At 34.5% G+C, this 19,008-nt stretch overlaps 1 protein-coding gene across 6 annotated transcripts; it reads right to left on the reverse strand.

The window, feature by feature from the left end:
* Positions 1-223: 223 nt before the first annotated feature.
* On the reverse strand, positions 224-19,008 carry LOC121330856 (bromodomain-containing protein 3-like). 6 transcript variants are annotated; one of them, XM_041277720.1, is made up of 21 exons: positions 18,909-19,008; positions 12,378-12,655; positions 11,801-11,938; positions 11,278-11,419; positions 10,909-11,033; positions 10,261-10,626; positions 9,872-10,000; positions 9,411-9,608; positions 9,050-9,246; positions 8,438-8,724; positions 8,073-8,186; positions 7,830-7,958; positions 5,529-5,590; positions 5,261-5,441; positions 4,521-4,907; positions 3,970-4,064; positions 3,749-3,878; positions 3,255-3,373; positions 2,160-2,362; positions 1,869-2,067; positions 224-1,581 (listed from the first exon to the last, which is right to left on the reverse strand). In XM_041277720.1, exons 2-21 carry the CDS (start codon positions 12,570-12,572, stop codon positions 1,513-1,515), a joined length of 3,465 nt encoding a protein of 1,154 aa, XP_041133654.1. In that variant the 5' UTR covers positions 12,573-12,655; positions 18,909-19,008; the 3' UTR covers positions 224-1,512. The 6 variants fall into 6 exon arrangements, with proteins under 6 accessions (XP_041133654.1, XP_041133655.1, XP_041133653.1 ...); XM_041277721.1 differs by lacking the exon at positions 18,909-19,008 and adding an exon at positions 18,333-18,896 and having other exon boundaries at positions 1,869-2,049; XM_041277719.1 differs by lacking the exon at positions 18,909-19,008 and adding an exon at positions 18,333-18,896.

Below are 19,008 nucleotides of genomic sequence, written 5' to 3' on the forward strand. Positions count from 1 at the left end.
GGTTAAAAAGTATTGTTTGGTTAAAAGTTAATGTCATACTAAAGCTGATCAAACACAGTGGATGGAAAGATGTTTTGAAGGAATGGTTCCCTACTGTCAGTCAGGTCTTAATTCAGTTTGTATCATAACCATGGATTGTACCCATGTCCTGCAGTTCAAAATCATGACAATAACAATGGTTTTAATGAAAATATTTTAATGGAATATATTGATATTTATCCACTTAGCGCTATTTATCATCAAAATTAAATATTTCTACATATTTGTCATGCTTTCTAGCTTATCATACCTTAGAGACACTAGCAAATAAGTGCTACTGTATTTTAGCAGAAATGTATGAACACGTTATTGAGATGAAACAATATAATAACTTCCAACAAAACAAATGACCAACTGCACATCAAGTCTCTACTAGAACAAATCAGTACAATGCAATTGAACAACAAAATTATAGAATCAATTAAATACAAATAATAAATGACATTTTTAGCATATCGTTATTTTCCTTTTGATTTTAACAACCTAACATGCACTGTTACCAACTAACAAATGTGAAATGCAATTTCTAGGCAGATACTGCCTACGACACATTGCACATAGCATCTAAAAATATACTTCCAAGTAAGTATACAAACTTTTGGCAAAATACAGATTTAACATGAACCAGTTAACGATTATATCAGAGTAAGGTAAACAATAGTAGTTTTTTTGTTTTGTTTATTTATTTTTTTAACATACGTATATAATATATTCTCAATCATATTATCATCTGGTATTAACAGCAAAACCATTGTTGAGGAAATTCCTTCACTTACATATAGATATACCAACCAATCTGGTTCATTAACAGTCAACCATTTCAAGTACAAATTAGCAGAGCACAGATTTCTTTTACAACAGCAGTCCTACATACATGACCAAGATTGAACACAGTGTTGCAAAACATATGGGGATATATTTCCTTACAATGTTAAGCACTCAACATGAAGTACAGAACACAGGTATGGAAGATTTCCTGCTTTAAAAAAAAAAATAATAATCCACTCCAATATAGTTTCATTTTTAGAGTGAACACAGTATTTCAAATCATAAAGACTCTATTCATTCATAACCTGTTGCATAATGGCCAACAAAGAAACACATACTTCATTTAAAAGCATTTTCAAAACTTCACTAAGCGATCATCTGTACAAAAAGGCAAAAGACATCCACAAACAATGTGGTCCTTTAAGTGTCTGTGCATACAAGGTTGCAGTATATTATACTGTACAATATATTACAATAACAATCATCAAGGATAACTGAAGTGAGTCATGCAGAAATATTTCTTGCAGAATGAGAACCAGTTTCCTTCCACATTTATGTTAAACTTAGACATCCAGTGCCTGAAAAAAGTTCAGAGCTGTAGAAAGCAAGAGCTGTATGTTCTATCTGGTAATGCATTAACATTGCATATTAAGACATCTATTTGTATTATATACATGGAACTATAAAGTTCCACCTGCTTTTGTTTTAATAAAGGTTATTTTCAAATGTTGCCATAATATCACTCTGCAGAGTCATATCAATAATGCCTGCCATCTGTGAAAAGACAAAACAAAAATGAATGATTAGTAGTACAAACTACATTTAATCCAACATCTATATAACTGAAACTGGAAAGTATCCTACTCAATATATTAATTATATTTGGTTGTGGCATGTACATAGATATTAGACATAACAGTGATTACATTTTACATAGAATAAGCCATAACAAACATTATGAATCAATAAAATAAAATGTAACAATCCCATGTGTATATCATATGGTTAATCAACACTCCCTTTATTTACCACCCCCACCAAATGAGTAGAGAAAAACTTACAGCTACTCTCCTCCTGCGTTCCTGTTCTCTTTTCCTGGCCATCTCCCTCTCTCTATCAATAGAAGACTGAGAGGCTGATTGTAGTTCTTGTTTTTCCTCTTTAGTGACTTCATCTGGCTTAGAAATTGCCTGGTCTGGAACTGTCTGGACACTTTCTGAAGGTCGCTCATCATCTTGGTCTCTGAAAACAAACAAAAAACTAACATATGACTTACAAAAACTAGTAATAAACATGGCAGCGATTAAGACGTCAGCAAATGGATATACCTGGACTTCAAAACTTGCAAATACCTTTCTTTTTCAGGAACATTTTTTCTTTCCCTCCCGGGTTGTCCCATTTGCAGTTTCCTTAAAGCCTTTTCTCTTTCTTCCTTTTCCATTGCAGCTTTTCTGAACTGCTGAAAACTCTCATTAGAGGACTTTATTATGGATGGTGTGGAAGTGGCCATCTTTCCTAAACTTGCCCAAGAATCAACATTCTTGATCCTAATGTCCTAAAAGGAAATGCAGAGTATTAACAGCATTTTCAGCAATTCCACGCATTAAATAGCAAATCCGACTCTCAATAGGCATCAAGAAACACATTCAAATACATGTCTGATTCAGCATTCTTTTAAATGTTCCGAATCTCTTTTTGGAAATTCAAGGAAGGGCATGTAAAAGGGACATCAATACAACTAACTTATTTAACGTTACCTGTTGTAATCTTGACAAACCCCTTAACATTGTTGCTAACGCTAACATTATTCCAAGTCGCATGAGAGAAAGAAGTACTAAATAATAAAAATATATATGAAATTCAGAACAGCAATTTAATGTTTAGTCACCAAACTGTTAAAATGATCAGAAATGTAGCATTTTAATGTTATTTAGAAGCTCAAAGTCAGTGCGATGAGTACCGAGTGGAAGATCAGACCAACAACTGTGCAATAAGCATGAAAATGACCTTGACAAAATGTAAATGTGCCCCAGGGAAGAAATAACAAATAAGCCACGACTTGCTGGGCCGACAGAGATTAGTTTAGACCAAGAGGACAGATCTGAAGGGTAGATTTGAATAGAAAACTTAAATCCAGGATCTCAAAATGAACACCAGGAGACAGCCAACGGCTTGTAAAGTTAATGTCATACAGACGCTTATCAAACACAGTGGATAAAAGGGTGTTTTGAAGGCACCAAAACATGCAAAATACAGGATTTCAGAATTATTTTGTATGCCTCTTTTTGCTCAAAAGATGGAATTAGCATTGAAAAAGTAGGGCACGCAAAACTCTAAACTTGGTTTGGTGGAATTCAATCGATACAATGGAAGGACGAACCGCAGAGCAAATAAAAGATGAAACTTGAACGGTTTGTGAGAATAAACTTATGCAAGCTATTTTTTACCTTTTTAGGTACGATTGGAGTTGTAATATCTTCCATCTGTTTCTCACATCTGCTGACAGGACCAAGTTGCCTAAGACTTGTATTACTCTTGTCCTCATCAGGATGGCTGGTTTCCATTTCTGAAAAAGCAATATATATATATATATATATTTTTTTTTTTTTTATGTATACCTGTCCCCACCTGGTCACTGAACATTTTAAATACAGCCACATCCCACATACATGTTTGAGTCAAGGATTTGAACCCACCACAACTTATTCAACCTTTTTTTTTTTTTTTTGTGAAAATGGATTTAAAATTATACACCCCAAGCTCAAAGATTTTAGAACCACCACATCCAGGTGATTTAACGTGGAAAACGTATCAAAATGTCTTAAATACAGGTGTCGTTGTACACACCATTTCAGTAACTTGAGTAAAAAAATTATATTATATAGAAAGAGAGAGAGAGAGACACACACACACACACACATATATACTAGCATTCACTTACTTGATAATGGCTGTGTAATATCTGATCCGACTTCCGCACAATTCTCCTTTTCAACAAACTGTAATTCTGTCTGGTCCACTGGATAACTATTACACAGTGGACTGCCATGAATCGGGGACAACACTGGGCACTGCAACCATAATTAAATACAGTATTAAATGTTAATGATATGAACAAACTTTAGAACTGCAAGGTACAAGAGCTGACAATCATATCCCTACCTCCGTTTTGATATTGTCACTGTTTATTACAAAGGGGTTTGAAGATGCATGTAACCCAGTTGGGGAATTCAAAGGAGACAGAAGTGAAGAAATATCTAAAAATTAGATAAAAAGAGGCAATTTCATTTAATAGAAGTCAAAAATACAAACATATTTTATATACTATCAAATAGTGCAGAATACTGCAAGGCAGGTGTAGTGCCAATGGACATCTATTCAAGTGAACGTGGAATCAAATAAATGAACCCGCTAGCAGGGAACTTGAAATACAAAGCAATCCCTACTGTTCCTTCATGTATGGTACTGGATTAATCAAATCTACAGCTAAATTGTCAATTACAGTATTGATATTTCCTAAATCAATAGCATACCCATACAATAAATCTGAAATGAAGCTGCATTAAAACACATCTAATTTTATTGATAATTTAATAAAAGAATGAAAGCAAAGCAAGAGCAAATTATTTCAGACATATTACTTGCAAGCTTGACAGCAGCAAAAGAAGCTGATGTGTAAAACATTCACATCGACGGATGCAGACACATCTTACCTTCTGTTTGCATCCTAGTAGGTGGGCTCTGAGAAGGGTTAAGTTGGTTGAAGGAATGTTGCCCAGCTTGCAGTTTCAGTGTTTGTTGAAAAATCTGGGGATGTTGCATGTGCATCTGCTGAGGCAGTTGTGACTGCTGTGTGGGTTTTAACTGGGGAAGTGAATATACTGGACTGCAACTGGACTGTAGTTTAGCCTGTTTATTTTGGGGCTCTTGCAACAATATGTGGTCATGGGCAGATTGCAAAGGAACGTGTTGGGTTGCCTCTTGTTGAGGTGCATTTGCAGACCCTGGCTGCTGCAACTGTGAAGGCCTGTGTTTAGGAGGTAGAGGTGCTGCTTTGGTGCTAGGTCTTGATGGCTGTTGTGGCAGACTAGTATGTAAGGCTAGAGAGAAACAAGTTTAAAAGATGTTGATATACCAGGTTTAAAAATTGATGCCAGCTAAATTACTCTAAAATCAACACATTTTAAAATGTGTGTGTCCTCACTGTCGCAGTTTGAGAAAGAAAAGATAGAAACAGACTTCAGGAGAATTTCAACAGAAAAATCCTGAGACACTGCACACAAAACCTATGCATGGATGCAAAAAACCCCACTGTAATCAAAATCATTTTCAGTTTAGAACCATTTAAGGGTTCTGTCCAACAAAATGGGTCTAGTATTGCCCAAGTCTCTTAAATAAAAATAAGTCTGAAAAGTACAGGGACTATCAAGAAACACTAAACCACTATTCTTACCTGGAGGTGATATAGTTATTTGTTCAGGTGGCTCCAGTGGTACATGTTTCAAAGTCTGGAATTTGTGTATCTCGGTCTCTTGGGGATGTTGTATTGAAAGCGGCAAACTGGTTCTAAACGGAGGTAAGGTTTGACCTGCAAGAGCATTATCCCATAAAGGCTGTAGTATTGGCTTTATTTCCTGTAGAGAAAAACACAACACACATACTTAAAGTTGTTTTCTTCAATGCAATATGTATTGTAAAGCCAACAGAACGACAAATTGTACCTTTGCTTGCAATTTGAAATCAAGATGGTCAGTGCAGCTTTGCTTCTGTTTTGTTCTCTGTTCTGTCAAAGAAGCAGTACAGCCAATTAGTTGTTTGCCTAACATTGACTTTGTTTGTCTTTCTACTTACATTGCAGTCTAGCTTTCTACTTACTGAATATGGAATACTGTGTTTTTTTTTTTTAGCTCACACTTTGTTTATTCATTTTGAAATATCATTAAGGCAGTGCTAACTTATGCTTTAAAACCCATTTAGCCCATATAAGCATTAACATTAGAGCAGTTTTTTTTTAAATTATTAAAACGTAGAAAAACTGCTGTCCTAGTATTTTTGTTCTAAGTCACTAATCAGATTTTAACTGTACCAAACTACACGTTGCTCAATAATCTGTACTACAATGTTTTTTGATTTTTTATGAATTGTGCCCTTACCTTTTTAATCATTTAACACAATAGTTGATATAAAAAGTATAAAACACAGACTACATCCTTGTCACCAGACACGAAGACCATGGATCAAGAACTCAAAATCTCAGCCTACACTTACGCTGAGTAACTTGTTTCACTGCCACTTCTGAGATTAGGTAAGGCAAGCATTCCCAAGATACAATAAATAGCTCGTTTATAGTAAAGCATGGTTTGTCTTTATGAGGGTATAAAGACTTCAGATGGCCAATATGAAGTAACCAATTTAAAGTGTATTTAGCAAAATCATTCCTCCAGAGGTTAGTTTTAAATACAGAAATACAAGAATTAAAAAATGCAGTAAATTATACATGAAAACAAAATGCAAGTATTTGACAATAATCAACTTACCTTGCTGAAAAAAATAAAGTTTAAACTATAAATAGCCTCAGCGCATTCAATCTATTGCTTTGGGTGTCCAGGAGGACTCATTTACACAGCTAATTGGTATCAGGAACTATCTAAAAGGACAATGTTCCGGAATTTTGCAACTTAAGACAACAGGAACTATGAAAACAGTTAATGTGATCATTTAGTCTAGCTTGCAAATGGTGGTGTTAAAATGTACAACAACAGTTATTAGTATCTAAAAATGCTGTTTATTTGGACTTTCAGATGTTAAAACACTAAACCTAATCAGATTTTATTTACCCATATAGGTAAAATAAAATAGAACATGAAAGAGTATTAAAACAAATACTCATATCTTGTACCATTTACATAATAGATAGGTTGCAGGACAATAACTGTAACCTACAGTTAACAAGGGTCCTGCTCCTTCAATCCCAGTTTACAATCTGGATAAACATCTAAACATATATTTAACAAAAGTAAATATCTAAAATCATTACAAAACTTTGCATTTACAAACAGCGTTTTCTTACAAATATTTGGTATACAGAGTTTGGTACAAATATTTAATACAATTAAAACCAATGAAATTAGTAATGCTACATGTTTTCAAATAATACATGTCAACTTTACTGCTACAGTTAAAACAGAGGGCCAGCAGAACCTTATTTGGAGTGGTTGAAAGACATGTAGAACTTGGAAAGTTTAGTAGACAACAGATGTGTGTGAACTAATACATAAACTATTAAATATATAGTTGATATAAATAAAAACTGACCATAAAAAAAGAAAAATAAATTACAACACAAAATCTTGCAAAAACCAGAAAAAAGGAGTGGACAGAAAAGGCAAAATTATGTTGTATAGTATGAATCTGTGGTTCTTCCAGTCCACAACCCTGCAGTGAATTCAGCTACTGTATTTTTTTTATACAGTTCATTTACCTGTCTCAAAGTCAAAGTGTACTCCAACCCTGGGTTCAAGTAAGAAATAACACATCTTAAAGGTTTATTCTAAAAGCTTTATTTAATGAATATGTAGTTCCTGAATAGCTGGCCTCACAATCAAAACTTTTGCACATTTTTAAACTACTGAAAGAGATATGCAGAACAGCAGTACCCATGGTAAACTGTACACACTAGCTTGTTTTAACAATACAATAAGCACCCAAAAATGTATCTGAATGAGGAGTCTGATTTATATTGTTTCCAAACTTGACTTCTATTAAAATCGCAAAAAATAAAAATCACAAGATGCTGCATCTGAAGACACAGCCTTCATTAACCAAAAAATAAATAAAATGCAGAACTTCCTCATGTTTTCAGTGTGTCAGTAAGACTAAGGGTACGTATTCTGATTGAGTGATGTATCCTGGTAAACATGTTGCTTAGCACTCCTTAGTAGCAGAGGGTGGGGAAATAGTCCTGGTATTAAAAGGGCAGATGCTCCTGCCAGTACAATAATGTGCTGAAGAGGACAGCTAACCTGAATCAGAGTCACTGCTATCAGTTGCACTAGAATCACTACTACTGCTGCAACCTGAACTTGAAGAGCTGCTGCTCTCGCTGAGTCGAGAGGGTCCTCCAAGATATGCATTAGCATCAGTGTTTGCACCTGTTGGGGAAAGAAAAAGAATATATTTAAAAAAAAAAAAAAAAATACAAAATGAGCAATCTTACCACCACCATCACATCAACTGATCAAAAGTTAATATAATGCAACACTTACATGTACTTTTCTGTGTCTTCACTGAATGTAGATGTCCACTGACATCCAGCAACTTCTCCAATTCTTGCTTTTTCTCAATTTGAAGCGCCTTATTGGGCTTCAGTGCCCTTTTCTCTGCTCAGGACAAACATTGAACACATTTAATAGAACTTAGTTTTTTATATACTTGTGGCAATAAAATAAAAAGAAAAAAAATCAACCACGACAGTAAACATGGGACTGTACCCTGTACTTGTGCATTATTCATTTTGTATTGGTATTGTTGTCCCTGGGACTCGCTTGCATGGAGATGTGACATCTCCAATGTGGTTAGCACAGTGAACAGTTGACCCTCCTTTGCAGAATACTACAAGTTGAATACTTACCACTTGGTTTTCTTGGCCTTTTCCTTAGACAGGTCATAACATATGTCTCCAGGGCTCTCAGTGTTGAAGGTTTTAATGTTTCAAAGTCAATTTCTATCTCTTCAGGATTAGAGTCTTTCAGTGAAGGCTCTCTTGACTGGATTACATGAACAACCTTCCCAAGCTTGTCACCAGGAAGCTTGTTTATGTCAAGGCTCAGCTGCCTTTTCTCATCATATGACATAGGCTTTGATTCCTCTTCATGTTCCGAGTCACATGGAACTGTGGGCAACTTGCTTTTTTTACGACTGCAAAGAAAAAACAGGACATTTCCTTAATAACTAACTTGGTTAAAATACTCCCGAATTAGGCTTAGAATGGTCATACACAGCATTTACAAGGGACAACTATTATAGAATTGACTTGTTGAGGTTATATTGTGTCTGCTATTTCCAAAATCATGGTGGAAGGATCCTCAAAAGGGACAAAAGTAGTATTAATCAGAAAAAAGATTTTATTTTGGTATACATACAAATTGTCAGATGTCAAAGTGACCCATAATTTAAAGGCAGTATACACAATAACTAAGGAAAAGGGCTTCCCCAAGAACCAAAAACAACAAAAACCACTTGCCTTCCTGAAGAGCTTTTTCTAGCTCTCTTCACCTGCTTGGACTTTTTTTTCCTTTCATCACCACATTTTTTCCCTGTCTTTTCTTTTTTTTTGTTATCTTTTTTCCTCTTTTCCTTTTTTGATTTGTCTTTCTTTTTCTTTGGCTTCAACAGGGGGGCCTGGGATAACATTTGCAGTTGCTCACGTACTGCCTTCAACTGTAAAAATAAAAAACAAACAAAATCCTTTTTTTTTTTACGCCTTGAATGGTGTGACGATGATCTTGTATCTTCATCTCCTAACTAATTTTCATTATACTTTGTTAATTAAGAACACACAGTATAGTTAATCCTAATTCAATATTATTTCCAATCCGTGTTACCTGCTCTTGGAGGTTAGCAAGGTGCCGAGTTCTTTCCTCCTCAGAATCAGAGCTGCTCTCACTGTCTGAGGAGCTCTCACTGTCCGAGGAGCTCTCACTGCTGGAGGGAGTTTTGTCTATTTCTGTTGAAGGCGGAGCTGGGGTTGCACTTTCAACAGGTTCATCTGGCATTTTGGCAAACCGCATCTCAAACACATCCTATTGAATGAACAATTACAGAATTGCAATAAAATATATTTGTATTTCAGCAACTTACGTACTGCACTTTTCTTAAAAAAAACAAAAAAAGAGGTACGCGTTTGATCAAACCTCATATAAAAGATTATATAGTGTACATAGAACAGCACCTAACCGAAGTAATCTAAAAACTAGAAATACAAATATTTCATTAAATGGTACCGTAACCTCACATAATACCAATAAAAAATGTGAAGTGTAATAAAACAAAAAGCCTTACAAACCTGTAGCTTTCTTGCCATTGCTGAAACTTCATGGTCTGGAGAATTGTATTTATAACAATTCATCAACATTAACCTAAAATCTGCTGCAAATTCTTGTGCATCTTTATATTCTCGGTTATCCATCTTTTTCTGAAAAACAGGAAGTAAAACATCCAACCATGGACTTGATACTATACTAAATGAATTCTCAAAACACACAGCTTTATTGCTGCGTTAACACATTGGCTTCAACAGTGTATGCTTTGATCACAACAAGGAAGCCCTATTAGGTCACAGGTGAAAGTGAAGGGCACCATTACTATAACACTGAAAATATGAAGTCAATCTGAAAGTGCATTTGTGCCATTTAAGTAACTCACAAGTATGCATAATTAAACACTGAGACTTACTTTCATAGTTCCAAGGTCCATTGGATGTTTTATAATGTCACAATAATCATGAAGTCCCAAAGCTTCTACATCAACAGGTTTATAGAAGGGCCAAGCATATGCTGCATGCTTCTTTGCGTACATCTCTTTAAGTATCGCACTGCAGTACTTCAGTTGCTCTGACAATTTTGATTTTTTGCCAATTTGATGCTGCTGCTGAGAATCTGGCAAGTCTTTTCTTGGAGGTTTAATCGGTCGACCACTTCCTCTTCTTGATGTTATCTTGCAAGGCCTTGGTTCTGCAGGAGTAGGTGAAGACTCACTACTTGTTACAATGGATGTAGTTGGAGTGGTTGTATCGGCTTTCCTTTTGACACCCTTTTTGACCTGAAAACATCACCACTGTTCCCATTATGCTCACTTCAGCATACATGTACTGTCAATTCATAAACTGAGTCAGTATCGACAACACACCAAGACAAATACTAAACTCTTAATATGCCCTTAACATTGCCAATTAAAAACAAATAATAAATTCATGTTTAATAGTTTGGTTTTGACCTAGTTATGCACATAGTTAAAACAAGTGATCCATGGCCTCCCCCACTGAAAAACAGAACTCGGCAGATAGAAGGCTAACATCAGATATTATTCTAATGAAAAACGTACTTTTGATACAAGTTGTGTTCCTGACATAGGTGCAGTCGGGGCTGCAGTAGCGGTCTGCGGAGGAATCAATGTCACTGTTTGCTGGACGACAACTTCAGATACAGGAGGAGGTGGCTTTAGCTTACCTTGGAAACACAATGTTGAATTAATTTGACAAGTAAAATATTGGTGAATATCTTAAAGAATCTACAATGAGCGATACATGCCTTTACACACATGCTACATATACATGCAAACATATTAATATTCCTTAATTGTTTGGAGCAGTGTATTTTTACCCACCCTCCCCACTTTACTTTTTCCAGTACTAGGTATAAGGACTGGAAATTTGTGAACATTTGAAACAAAATAAAATATGTAAATTAACACCTCCTGAAGGTTTCCTTCCTTTGCCACTGCCTACTCGGTTCATGGTAGATGGGAACTCAACCTCTTCCTGGGGCATCTGTGCCACTTTCTGAAGGAAAAGCTTCTCCAATGCTTGTGCCATTAACACAATGTCATCTCCAGGCTAGACGTATAAGCATATCATAATTATAAACCAACGTATCATACTAGCTGTTACAGTATTTACTTAAATACTGCACTTACAAAAAAAAATAAAAAATTTTGGTTGAGCTACAACTAAAAAAAATTAAAACTAGAAAAACACAACCAATGGCAGTGCCTCCAAGATATGCAGGCCAAGTTAGTTTCTATACATTCTTTTCCAGTTCAGTAGGTTTTAGGATCCTTAAGTTGTAACAGCAATACAGAAACTGCCTGCATGGTTCAAGTAGGTTCATACCTTCTGCATATGAATTTATGCTTCACAAATACTATCCAAAATGTGAATACTAACAATCCAGTTTCCTTTTTTTTTTTTTTTTTTTTTTAATTTAAGTATGCCTACCCTATTATATACGTAGCAGTTCGTAAACATGGTATTAAAGTCTTCTATACATTCCACAGCTTTCCAGTAGTAGTTATTCTCCAGGCGTTTCTTAATGGTGCTAATGTCCATTGGAGTCTTAATAATGGCATGATAATCCTGAGAATAAAAAAAACAAAAACAACAAATAAATATAAATCATCTTAATGTGGAAAACCAAGTCACAAAAATCAAAGTTTTGGATACCTAAAAATTCAATAACACTTTTAGTGAAGCAGTGTTTCTACTTAACTGGCAAAATTAATACTCGTTTGAAACTTGCATTATAAATTTAAAGCCCGGCGCGCGTGGGGGTGGGAAATATATTGTTCTTTTTTATATATATATATATATATATATATATATATATATATATATATATATATATATATATATATATATATAGATAATACACATATATACATATATATACATATATATACATACATACATACACACACACACACACACATTTTCAGTCAGTCACCTTTTAAATATCTAACATCAACAACCTAGAACTGTATAACAAGACAACAGTCAAACAACAACTTATTCTTACAGGAAGTTTTAGTTTCACAGCATCAACAGGGTGTCGAAAGGGCCAGGCAAAATGATGGCTCCACAAAGCCTTTATGACCTCCTTGTGCAAATACTGCAGCTGATTTGTAAGACGTCCAGGCTTCTTGGGGTTTTTATATTCAGGGGGTGGAGGGTTTCCACGGCTACAACTCTGCAATCCTTTTGCCCCCGACATCTTGAATATGGTTGTTTCATTAATGCACTGAATATTTATTGTTTATAATACTCATCAAATCAAACATCCTCATACTGCAACACCTGCAAATAAATAGGAGCTTTATTAAACTAAGATTAATACAAAATATATATTTAACCAGATGATTTCGCAGCCCTTTAAATCTTACAAATTAGATTATGTAGGTATAACAAATGTTATGTATTCTGAGCAATACATAAAAGAAAAATCCAGTATATTTCAAAGCAATATAATAGAATATATTTATGCAGCCTACCTACTATAAATGATCACTCTATGGCAATTAACTGCCTGTGTGACCAAGAATGGGTGGGCACTATCTATATCGTTTGCAGCTTAGCTTCTGTCAATTTAACAAACTGATACAAAGATACAACTATGGTACAATATGATGTATACAAATCTGAAGAGAAAGCAGCCACTCAGAACTGAAGTGGTTGTCAGCAGCAAGTGTGTTTGACACCAGAGAGCAATACAAGTCTAGGCAGGTCTTTAATGTAGATCATAACTTACTAGTGTATTTGTACTACGCAGTGCCCAAAAACACTGAAAAAAAAAAAAAGTAATTTGTTTCAATAGTGAAGGAAAAAAAAAAAAGTTACATAAGGAATTAACCCTCCCAGCAGAAACAGCTGCACTGGATCCTGTTGTGTATATCGTCTTGTGGCTTTAAACAGTTTCAACCACCAAATGCACCACAAAACAAGTTGTGATGTATATACACTGCAGCCTCATCCTGCCAGTTAAATTACTGTTCCACAACTGCACATTTCTACTGCACCTGCCATCTTAAATTAATCCTGATCAAACTTCATGCCATTATGCAGGTGTAACAACTATCAATTACTCTTCTTTAAAACACATGCCAAATACACGACTTTAATTGAACTAAAAAAAAAAAAACTTAAAACAACTTAGTGGGGACCCAAAAGCAATCATAAAGGGCTATAACCGAGTAGTCTATGATAAAAGTGTAAAGAAAAATAATTTTGAATCAGGACCAAACAACCCTATTACTGTAAATAGAGAGATTACAGGTTAAAGTATTTTAAAAACATGTTAATAAACAATCAAATATGGACTCTGTGACAAACCTGTTCTAATTTAAAGGCTTTTTACTACTGGTCAGTTTTCATGCCTGCCACCCTATCTTTATCTTGATTAGTCACCAATCCATTATACATGTGTAACATGGTGTATTACTCACTTGTTCTCACTGTGAGAATGCTGGTTTATTTCAGTACTGGCCAGGGAAGAGGATATGGTTGTTTTGGCTTGGCAGATACAATAATAAATAAGATTTTCCAAAACTGAAAGAGAATGCTTACAGTGATTTAAAACTATTTTTGGGGTAAACCAAATATATACATATATTTTTTTTAAATCAAAGTATAATAAATGACAATGTTCATGTTTTGTTTATACAGTATGCAATCTGTGATTCAAGTTACCTATTTGAGAAATTCTTTCAAAAGGTAAAACTACTTTTTTTTCTGTCTAGTTTAGTATGCAGAGTGTTTTTATTTCATGGTTCAGGGACTTACTCTGGACGTAAAGACGTTTTAATTTAATGTGTGGGGTTAGGCAAACATCTGGTACTCTGAGATTAAGTATATTCGAGCAATATAAACAGACTTCTTACTTGCATTTCATACTGATGTTGGGGAAATAAATAAATATTTTCAGAGAAGTGAATGCCTTCTACAAAAAATATATTATATAAAAAAAGGAATCAAAACAAAGAAATTACACACTTTATTAGATAATCTAACATTTACATTTCATAAAAAAACTCACATTTACCTTTTACAAAATGCACCATACTATGTTGTGATTTATGTTCCAAAACAAAGGTTAGCCTAGTTGGTCCACTAGGATGCAAAAATAAAACCCACTGAAAATCCATATGACCAAAGTAAAACAGCAATTACTCCCAGTCAAATGACTGGCACATATTGGAGACCAACGAAGACATTATATGATGAACATAGTGCAATAAACTCTGGATTCACATTATATTGATTTAACGCCAAGAACAGAGAAGAAACCAAGTAAGCTATGTCTTATTTGAACCAAGGCCGAGATAGGCCTAAGTATAACTTTATTCTTTGTACATAGGCTTCTCAAAAAGAAACCACCACCCACTAGCTTGCTTAACTGTGTAGTCTTTCTTGTATCACCACTTAGAATGTCATCATTTACTTTCACACACCAAAACAAACCCAAGAATTTAAATGAATTAAACCCGTCTGTCGATAAACTCTGAGCTACTGCACACCTTCACAAGTGAAGCTACAGTACTGCAGTCACATGCTCAAAATTAGTCCAAACATAGGTTTCTAATTCCTGTTACAGAAGAAATGGACAGGATAAACTGACTTCAAAGTGAAAGTGAAAATATATTTTCGACAACCCGACGATCAACAGTCAAATAACAGACATGCAATAATCTTTTGCCACTGGTGGGAGAAAATGTAAGCTTTTATTACCGGTTTTGCTAGATTGTGCCCCAAGGAAAACATTAAATAAAATAAGAAAAAACACTAAGTTTATCCATACATGCTTCTTTATAGGATCAATGAAACAAGACTGTGCTTAACAATGAAAAGCAACATTCTGGGAGCAGTTCCACTGAAGGAGTCACATCTGTGAGTTTTAGCAACATTTCCTACAACCTATCACAATTCCTGAACAGGACATAAGCATAAATTAACTACAAGTCCTCAGAGTCTATCCATGAACCCTTAAAGAACATGATTAGAATAATTTTGACAAGCAACTGTTTTAAGTGGCTACACCTTATTTTATTTATATATTAACACACACACACACACAATATACACATATGTGTGGTGTGTATATATATATATATATATATATATATATATATATATATATATATATATATACACACACACACACACACACACAACACACACACACACACGATAATGACCCTTACAAACCTAGCTATAGGCCAAGCTGATATTGATTTCTTCAATCCCTGCAACTGCTACAGTATCCAACTTTGTTTTTGTGTGCATAGATGTTTGCTCAGATGCCTGATTTAGTGATTCTGAAATATACAAAATTACTTTGTAGAGACCATTTAAGTTATAAAAACCGTAGTTTACAAAACAAATGCCACAATATTTTTGTGTTAAATATTTTACACTTGAAGTATCGACAGCTTTAGACTGAAGGCGCGTACATTATAGGCTTATACTGTTTTAGTCTGACTATCCAATTGGGTTCACTTCTTTCCAAAAAAGAACTAACTTCATAACCTAAAAGGCATGCACATTATATATTATATATAAAAAAAAACTATTACCTACCTATTACAGAAATGTACTTTGGAAGGAATTTCTTCTTATAGCACGTTAGCATGTATAAAATTATAATTTGCCGTTAGATAAGTCTTACCTCAGCGGCTCTTCATAAAAATACAAATTACAAAAAACATTAAGGTTTTAAAATCTAAATCCCAACTATGAAAATACTGCATTTATAAAAACACACATTCAAAAAAGCCACATAAGCATTTTTATTATATATATATTATATTAAAATGTGTGAAGTGTAGTTGAGTTTATCATGGCATTTTTGGAACTGAACATTTGAGTATTTATTCCAATTATAACCAGCTTACCAAAGGTTTCTACTTGGAATTAATTTGTGACTATTAATGCTTCCATAGATTATCCTTGTACTTTGTCATAAAAGCAGCCTTTATAACATATATTGAAGTTTTTACCTATACGAAGGAGCTGCTATTCAGTTCTACTATAGTTTTACTTTTTTCTAGCAATACAGAGCTCTGCACAAGATGGTCCTGGCAATCTAGCCTACATTACATGCCCATGGCAGGAAATGAAGAGCAGTTGCTGACCTCATGGTTAAAGTATCTCACCATAGAATTATAAAATAACCTTGGAAAAAATAAATGAGTATGAGAGTTCATTATAACCTCCCCCCATCTTCATTTTTTTGCCAAACCTTAGGCATTTACTTATTTAGTACAGCCTGTTATTTAATTACAAACGTGAAATCAACACTCCTTAAATTTCTCACTGGACTATCATCCAAGTACTCAATACCTGCAACAGGATTATTATTTAATGTATTTATTTTTAATTCCTCGCGATTATCAACAATCCCCTTGATTCACATTCCAAGTGACAATTACCCTGTATATTATACTGTACTGTATATTTCCAAAGATGGGTATCTATGCCTAGAATGTCAAATTTTAAATTTACTTACATTTGAATCCTGGCACTTATTTCTGTACTACTCACTTTTGTAAAACATATTACTAAAAGCCACCATCATCCACTTATTAAAATAAAATACAAAATATGTAAAAACTGCTTTATTAAAAGATTAATAGACACATACAAAAAAACATAACATTTAAAACTCATTTTACATTAAAAACAGTGTTTGGTGTAAATCTTGGCTACTTGCAGCAATAGAATTAACTTAATTTAAAAACAAATAAGCCTGTTTATTTGGCCTTATGTGGACATTACTCTTTACACGTACCATGATAGTTACGTAATTACGTTTATTATTTCTGCATAAGACACTTTTCAACATTGTCCATACTTCACTGACCAACTGACAAGGTTTCCTTTAGCTAGTCTATTTGTCAGTTTAAGTTTAAACTTACATAAATTCAGTACTACATGACAGTATATTGATGTTTTGGCCTGTCAAAGTGGGGGAAAAAAAAAAAAAAAAAGATTAAAGTGCCGACATAATTACCTGCCAAAACAAACAAAAAAAGTCTGTTAGAAAGTGCACAGCGCCAATTTTTCATTCAGTTTTGTAGTGCAATGTTTGTCTTATAGTTAAAGAAATAAAATAGAAAACAAATTTATTAAGAACATTTTTTATTTACATACCATTTTAGCACTACTTCAGGTCTGTTGCTATGGACAACCGGTAACGCTTACATAGTGATTCCCATCATTACAGAGCGTATTAGTACTGTACAATAAATTCACAGCATTTGCCGTTCTAGACAACTCGTGACTAAATATTATATATATGCCGTATATATATATATATATATATATATATATATATATATATATATCATGCCTACTTAGATCTCTATATATATATATATATATATATAGTACCACAAAATATGATAGCTAGTTAATATGCGTATACAGGTCTGCTGCGGATAACAGTAATTTAGTTTAACATCAAGATTGAATACAACAGTAAAATATAGTGCATTGTGAATATGGCTCATGAATCCAGTCATTACTGTGATGCAATCTGCAGGAGTTGTGCTCCCTTGTTCTTCACTGTAGCCCTAGGGGAACAGCACGTAAACACATAAGTGACAGTTGTATCGGATCTGTATGGACCAATTTAGTTCATACAGATCCCATACAACGTTTAAAGCTTTCAACATACGCACACAGTTCACGCAAATCCAATCTGTGTGGAAGACATCAGAATACACTCTATCCCTAAAACGTCCATGAGCTCCCCCTGTGAATTAAGCTGCCTGCCAGGATCAGCAACAACAAAATGGCGACAGGAAATGATTCCCGCGCACAAACCTTGTCTTGTTATGTATTTCCTTTAGTTTACATATTTTATCAGTACGAATCTAATCACTCACTTTTTTTCCATATGTAACACCGAGTATAAATAAATACACTGTGCCAACTGGCTGTTCAAAACTGCTAATTGAGTTCGGTTATATAAATTTACCTTTCCGTCTCTCACTGGCACAAAGATTGTATAACTGCAGAATGCGGCAGGTGCCCAGTGCCGAAGACGTTTTGCTGGGAGGACGAACAGTGAAGGTTCACGCCGGTAATTTCTATGGAGATTCGGTTACAAATGTACACAAAAATTTGCTTCTTAATTATATTTTTCTACCATCTCCTTCCCTTATTTACAATCTTCTCTGGCGACCCGCTCCCTCAGCAACCGCCGGTATTTATACTCGCCTCTTCGTTGCACGCGCTGCCATTGGCCAATTTGCCTCACGTGCCACAACAAATACTACTTTTTCCTTATAAACACCACTTCTATTTAGATAACATCTTTATTTAGAGAACTTCTTCGTTGTAAATTACTGATAACTCACATACAACAATAACACGCCACAAAATAACAAGACTATCACAACGTCGGTTTTTTTTTTTTTTTTTTAAACAGCGTCACATCATTGGTCCACCAGAATCATGTGACTCTTCCAGAATGTTCTCTAGATTTAAAATTAAAATGTTGTTTATATGCTGGTAGAAACCCGGAGTTTGGTCTATAAAACACATACGTTACCTCCACCTAACCTTTACTACCACTTTATATGGATAACACAATAGATTACTCTCCAGCTCAGCTGCAGCCATACTGCAGTCTCGGTATCACATACCCAAAT

Source organism: Polyodon spathula, chromosome 18 (assembly GCF_017654505.1).
Source record: "Polyodon spathula isolate WHYD16114869_AA chromosome 18, ASM1765450v1, whole genome shotgun sequence".
Classification (NCBI taxonomy): domain Eukaryota; kingdom Metazoa; phylum Chordata; class Actinopteri; order Acipenseriformes; family Polyodontidae; genus Polyodon; species Polyodon spathula.

Excerpts from the sequence above, each read along its gene's own strand:
- LOC121330856 (XM_041277720.1), bottom strand. The coding sequence starts at position 12,572 with ATGTCGGGGGCAAAAGGATTGCAGAGTTGTAGCCGTGGAAACCCTCCA. Across the intron at positions 8,725-9,049 it reads AGAAAAAGCTCTTCAGGAAG|TCGTAAAAAAAGCAAGTTGC; the intron begins GCAAGTGGTTTT and ends TTTTCTTTGCAG. Across the intron at positions 4,065-4,520 it reads TACTAGGATGCAAACAGAAG|ATATTTCTTCACTTCTGTCT; the intron begins GTAAGATGTGTC and ends TCTAATTTTTAG.